This window comes from Nycticebus coucang, chromosome 20 (genome assembly GCF_027406575.1).
Source record: "Nycticebus coucang isolate mNycCou1 chromosome 20, mNycCou1.pri, whole genome shotgun sequence".
In the NCBI taxonomy this organism is placed as follows: domain Eukaryota; kingdom Metazoa; phylum Chordata; class Mammalia; order Primates; family Lorisidae; genus Nycticebus; species Nycticebus coucang.
The window spans coordinates 33,962,289-33,969,423 of record NC_069799.1 but is presented as its reverse complement, the minus strand read 5'-3'; the positions used below and the strand labels follow the sequence as shown (position 1 = coordinate 33,969,423).

At 41.0% G+C, this 7,135-nt stretch overlaps 1 protein-coding gene across 1 annotated transcript; it reads right to left on the bottom strand.

Moving 5' to 3' along the window:
• Positions 1–5,892: 5,892 nt before the first annotated feature.
• LOC128572308 (S-formylglutathione hydrolase-like) lies at positions 5,893–6,904 on the bottom strand. Its single transcript, XM_053572133.1, has one exon. It carries the CDS (start codon positions 6,870–6,872, stop codon positions 6,024–6,026), a length of 849 nt encoding a protein of 282 aa, XP_053428108.1. The 5' UTR covers positions 6,873–6,904; the 3' UTR covers positions 5,893–6,023.
• Between the last annotated feature and the right edge of the window lie 231 nt (positions 6,905–7,135).

Sequence of the window (7,135 nt, the reverse complement as noted above, 5' to 3'; positions counted from 1 at the left end):
CATGCTAGCAGTTAAAAACCTAATAATATTTATCACTTAGTACAAAATCTAAAATTCATCAACTCTGCAGTCATTCCTATACACCCAGTAACCCTAATCCATACACCCTCCTATCAACCATTCCACCTCGAACCACTTATTTCTCTATGCTAGATCTCAAAAATGCCTTTTTCTCCATTCCCTTACACCCTAATTGCCAAAACCTATTTGCCTTAACATGGCAAATACTCTGAATACTCTTCAGACTTCTTCCCAACTTACTTGAACTGTACCCTCCCCAGGGATTTCATGACAACCCCCACTTATTTAGCCAGACATTATCATGAAACTTCCAGTACTATGATCCCTCTCCTTCAACCTTAGTTCAGTATGTCGAAGACCTCTTGCTCTGTAGTCCCACCTTACATGACTCTAAGCAAAACACCTATTCCCTCCTTAATTTCCTTACAGATAGGGGATATCTGGCCTCTCCCTCAAAAGTTCAATCATTCCAAGAAGTCACTTACCTTGGTGTCCTTTTATCCCCAGGTTTCAAAGCTATTACCATAGACAGAAAAAGCCTTCTTCACAACTTTCCTCTACCCACCACAAAACAAGAACTCCTCTCCTTTTTAGAATTAACTAAATACCTCAGAGCATGAATTCCCAAATTTTCTCTCCTAACTGCTCCTTTATATAATGCTATTCGAGGTAACCCTCATGAGCCTCTACTAACCTCCATTTCCACTTCCTTTAAATCTCTACAGCATGCTTTATTAGAAGCTCCAGCCCTCTACTTTCCTGATCTTTCTTGCCCCTTCCTCCTATATGTCACAGAAAACCATGGGTTTACTCTCAACATACTTGGACATCAGCTCGGCCCCACCCTTACTCCAGTTGCCTATCTCTCCAAACAATTAGATCACATTGTTTGAGATTCAGCCCCTTGTCTCAAGGCATTGGCAGCTGGAGTTACTCTAATACAAGAATCAAAGAAAGTCACTTTTGGTTCCCCTGCTACAGTCTTATCCCCTCATTCTTTATCTGATCTTTTGACATACAGAAATCTTCAAACCCTGCCACCATGCCACATTCTTAACCTTCGAACCTCTCTCTTATCTAACCCATCATTATCTTTTAACACATGTCCCACACTAAATCCTGCATCCCTCTTGCCTACTCCCTCTGGCTCATCACCCACTCAGTATTGCCTTATAACACTAGACACTCTTCTCCCTTGCCTCTCCATCATACAAGAAGGACCTCTTCCTAATACTAATCTCCTCTGATTTTCAAATGGCAATTCCTTTATGTTGAGAAAACTCATAGAGCAGGCTATGCAATTGTGTCCTTCAATGAGATCATTGAAGCGCACTCTCTTCCCTCTTCCACCACTAGCCAAAAAGCAGAACTAATAACACTAATCAGAGCCTTCACCCCAGCATGAGATAAGTCTCTCACTATCTATACTGACTCTAAGTACGCATTCCACATATTATTATCACATGCAGCTATATGAAAAGAGTGAGACTTACATAACACCAAAGGTAACCCTATTCTAAACTCTCACTTTATTATCAAAATACTAGAAACTTCTAAATTGCCTAAAGCTATAGGCAATGTCCATTGCCATTTACATCAATCTAACCAGTCACCTATATCAAAAGGTAACATCGGAGCCGACCATGCAGCATGTATGGCTGCTCTCTAACACTCATCTCCTAACAACTCCTCTCACCTCCTACTTATTTCTACTGCTATTATTGCTACAGTAAAGAAAACAAATCAACCTCCCACTCGTGACCTCCTCATTTATCTCCACAAGTTGTTCCACCCCAACTCTCAAACTTTACTACAATTTCTCAAAACTTTCTTTCCTCTCTCACAGACAGATTCACAATTTCTAAATCAAGTTACATCATTCTGTGAGATCTGCCAGTGCTCCAACCCACAAACAAAATCTCACCTCCCACATTTTCCAACTCACCAGACTAAGGAATTGCTTCCTGGAACAGACTAACAACTTAATTTCACACACATACCTAAGATCAAATGTTATAAATACCTCTTAATATTAATAAATACCTTCTCAAATTAAATTAAAACATTTCTTAAATTAAAACATTTTCTACTATAAACAAGAGAGCTACCACGGTTGCCTCTATCATAATCAAAGACATTATTCCCCACTTTGGGATCCCCTATTCTTTACAGTCCAACAATGAACCTGAATTCACCTGCACCATTTCTCAAACCTTAACAAAGCCTTAGGTATCCCATGGCACTTCCATATTCCTTTCTATCCTCAATCTTCAGAGAAAGTTGAAAAGTCTAACAGATCCCTAAAATCTACCTTAACCAAACTTTTGCTCAAAATTCACTTAAACTGAATCACTCTTCCATCTCTAACACTTCTACGTCTATATTCCCTGCTAAAGAAACCCACTCTGGGGTGCACATCTACCTTTCCTCACACCTATAGTTGTCATCCTTGGGCTGATGACTGTAACTCTGTACATAACTCATTTTATTCAAGTTCAACTCTCAAAGTTGTCTCAACAGGTAACTACTCAGTTGGTGCTCCAAAGCTCCCAATCTACAACAAAAAGAAACTGTTCTTCATGAATGGGCTACACTCTACTCCAAGCCGCAAGACTTTCCTGAACACCACTTCTAAACAGCCATGGCTAAAAGGGCAATCTGAAAGCAAAAACTTACATCCCCCCAGTGAAAAAGATCATAATCATCCTCTATTTGACCAATTGAAACTACATGCCCCTCTTAGCAGGAAGAAGCTACAGAAGAAAGAACTCAACCTCCTCTGTCCCAAGACCAACCCCCCATTTTTAACATATCAATAAGGGAGGAATGTTAGGTAATTGCCCCAGAAAAGCCCATTTCCAGAAAGTCCCTTACTGCCTTTAACAGACCAAGACTAGCTGTCTCACTCTTAAAGTTACAGCTCCTTTCCAAGCACAGGGAGTGGCCTACTAGACATCCCCTTATCTCCCAGTCACAAAACATTACCTCATCTCCCTGTCCCAATTACCTGCTGAAAGTTTCAAGCATATGACCTGCCCCTACTGACTCTTCCTGCCAGAGGAGTAACTCCTTATTGGCTATTCTACCATCCCATCACCATTCTAAGACTTCCCCTAACTGAACTTATATAAAGGTACTCCTCTCTTTTGATCTCTCTCTCTCTTTTATCCCTTCTGTCTCTCCCTCGTGCTCTCTTTTCCCTTTTTCCTCTCTCTCTCCTCTCTGTCCTCTCCTCTCTCTATCTTTTCTCTCTTCCTTGGGGCTGCTCTACAGCATTTGTCACCAATAAAGAACTTTTGTACAAGCCTTGGTGGTCTGGGAGATCTCTGCCAGTTGAGTGCCCCCCTTTCACCTAAGGACTGGAAAAACCTATAAAAATGTTTGCCTTCAAACTTTGCTGAGAAAAAAATGAACCCACCATTCACATTCACAATAACTTGTGAATTAGGATGCAATTACTCCCACTCCCCTTAAATCCAGCTACCAATTTGACCTCAGGCTCGGCATTCTTCCTTTCTTTCTTCAGGATACTAAGCTTTCTCTCTTCCCACTGCTATTGTTGCAGGAAGATGAGGCCCAAGGTTGGGAAAAAGCACTCAAACACCAGGTTTATAAGAGGAAGGGCTTTATTCACTAGCTGGGAGCTTAAGGCATAGAAGAATTCCAAATGGCCATGCTCCCCAACTGGCTTGGTCTTTCCCTTTTATCTCCAGTCAAAAAGTTCCAACCTATTCACCCAGTTTAAATCAAATAGGTGGTGCTTTTCCAGCCTCCACAGAACTATAGGATTTCATAGAAGTGGAAATTTCCAAATTCCAAGAAGGTAAGTCTACAAATTCCTAATTGCTGAGTCACCATAGAGAGAACACTGTAAGTGTATTTTTGTGGTCTCCTTGAACAGACCTGTTCTCCTAGAACTCACCCTTCTCTGGTCTCCTCTCTCACTATATTCCCTTTACTCACTCTCTGCTCTCTGGTCTCTCTCATCACTTCTACCCACTCTCTAATATAAAATAAACTTGCACATTTAAATCCTAATCTGGACCTAAAGAAAGTCTTTTCTCATACTATGTGCAGAATCAGCTGAGCAACTGAGCTTTTTCACACCACTTTAAATCACATGTAGTGAGAAGAAGATGGAATCAGCCAGGCCAGGGACTAGAGGACACAGCTGGTCTGGTAGTTTAGGTCCTACTGAGATCTTCCTACTTGGCTCCCATGCTTATTGTTTTGTATATTTAGCGCCCATCTTCAAGATGCCCATCTTGAATATTTGGGAAATTAAGTTTTAAATTGGAAATGTCAGAGATTGTCACTGAGTTGTGCGGTTTCTATTTTTTTTTTTTTTTTAGAGACAGAGTCTCACTTTGTCACCCTCGGTAGAGTGCTGTGGAATCACAGCTCACAGCAACTTCCAGCTCTTCGGCTTAGGATTCTCTTGCCTCAGCCTCCCTAGTGGCTGGGACTACAGGCACCTGCCACAACGCCCGGCTATTTTTTTTGTTGCAGTTTGGCCGTGCCGGGTTATAACCTGCCACCCTTGGTATATGGGGCTGGCGCCTTACTCACTGAGCCACAGGCAGCACACATGGTTTCTTATTTTAAATAAGGGTTATTATGGTCTTTGCTTTGGGAGGATTGATTTATAGAATTAACTTTTGAATTGGAAATGTTAGAGATTGTCACTGAGTTGTGCTGTTTATTACTGAAAGTTAATGTGCCCTCTGCTATGAACCATTACGCATAAATCTGTGATTCTGGAAATGTTCAAAGAGAACAGTCTTGGAGAGGCTACTCTCACTGTTCTCCAGAAGCGCTGGCCTTTTGGCAAAGTTGGAGAACCTCTCCCTGTCTCTGCATATTGGCTGACAGTGAAAGTCAGCCAGACCCTCTTCCTCCTATAACAGTCTTTCTCACTAATGCAGAGGCCAAGGGAAAACCTTCCACTTAATTCTTTGAAGGTTTCCTGGATACCAACTCACACCTGGAAAATTAATAACAGAAAAGCATACAAACTTATTAATGTACTACATATGTGGGGAATCATAGAGAGATTACCCCAACCTCCCGCGGGGGTACAGAAGCTTAAGTACTCTTTTTCATAAAAGAAGAAAGACATGGAAATGTAGACCATTCTCTTGAAAGACAAAAAATGATTAGAGAGAATGAAGGCAAGAGGGAGGAGGAAGCGATACTGGAAATGATTCTTTTAGGAATCTGAATGAACCTGAGAGGCAGAAATTATGCTGAGGAAAAAGCTGTTCTCAAAGAGTGGTTGGATTTGTGAACTGCAGCAGATAAGGAGGTAACAGGAAAACAATAGAAGGCAACTGTTTTTATTTTGGGAAGACGCTTTCTTTGTTACATAAGTACATTTTAGAGAATCCACCATAGAATCAGGTGAACCTGCCCAAATAGACCTGACCCAGCCCAGGTGCGAATGACCTGCCCAGGTAGGGTCAGACTCATGTCCATCCCAGGAAATAGGAATGCTGCCAATTACTGTCACCCTGACCCTTTAAATCCCCATTGCCATAACCCACATGTAGAATTCCTTTCCTGATTTCACTCCACCTGTATCCAGATGGAATGAAAGCCACATTGACCACATACACCAGGCCTCCGTTTTCCTTTCATGTCACACCTCAGGATAATCTTTCATCTTCAGGTCCCTAACCTCTCAATCTCTCCTTTTGTGGTGAGGGGAGCAAGACTAGGTTATAAGGGAGTTAATATTCAGGCTTATTTCCAAAAATCTTTCCATGTTCAAAAGCACTCACCATACTTAAACTACCATTTTTGGAAGAATTATTTCTGCTCCTCAACATTAACTTAGCAGGAAACAAAATTTATTTATTTTTTTAATCAAAAGTTTAATATCTTTATTCAGAACATGATTTAACCACAGAATAAAGTTCTTTTAGCATTATAAAATCCAACGTTTTGCAATCTTTTTGTAGTTGGCAATACTGTTTTTACATCTTTTATAACCCTGAAGTTTTTCATGCATTCAGGTATTTTGCATGATGTCTGACGTGATCAGCAATAAAGGTTGCAATGAAGTAGTAGCTGTGATCATAACCCTCTTGTAATCTAAAAACAACAGGGATTTTCTTTTCTGTGGAGGCAGCTATGAAGTTATCAGGAAGTAACTGTCCATCTGAAAGAAACTGGTCATCTTTTCCTTGATCAATTAGTATGTCCAGCTGAGCACCTTGATAGGACTTCACAAGAAAGGTAGCATCATAAGCCTTCCATTTACTTTGATCTGGTCCTAAATATCCACCAAAGGCTTTTTTGCCCCAAGGACAGAGAACTGGGTTGCAAATTGGAGCAAATGCTGATACAGATTTGTATTTTCCAGGATTTTTCAAAGCACAAATAAGAGCTCCATGGCCTCCCATGGAGTGGCCAAAAATTGACATCCTTTGGGGATCCACTGGAAAATTGGCATTTATGAGTTGGGGAAGCTCCTCTGTTATGTAAGAGTACATTCTATAGTTAGTTTTCCAAGGATCTTCAGTGGCGTCCACATAAAACCCAGCTCCAGTACCAAAGTCCCAGCTGTCATCTTCTCCTTTAATATTGCAGCCACGAGGGCTGGTGTCTGGAGCAATGATGACAAGACCGTGTTCGGAGGCAGCTTGATGATAACCAGATTTTGATATAAAATTTTGCTCTGTGCATGTTAAACCCGACAGCCAATACAGTGCAGGGCACTTTCCAGTTTCTGCCTTTGGTGGTAAGTAGACAGCAAATTTCATTTTGCAGTTCAGTTCAACACTGTCATGTTCAAAAACTTTCTGCAATCCCCCAAAGCACTTATTGCTGGAAATCTGTTTCAACTCCATTCTTCTCCTCGGCAGCCGTAGCAGCGTAGCCGGAAAACCGGAAACAAAATTTAGGCTTAACCAAATCACAAACTGCCAATTCTCTCCTGATTACTATACCAGAAGAGTTTCACTTAGATAGTCCAAATAAGATTAATGCATAATTGTAACCAATCAGTTCTTGAATTTGGTTTCAGCTCACCTTTTTTTGTTTGTTTGTTTGAGGCAGAATCTCACTTTGTCACCCTCAATACAGTGTCATGGTGTCACAGTTCACAGAAACC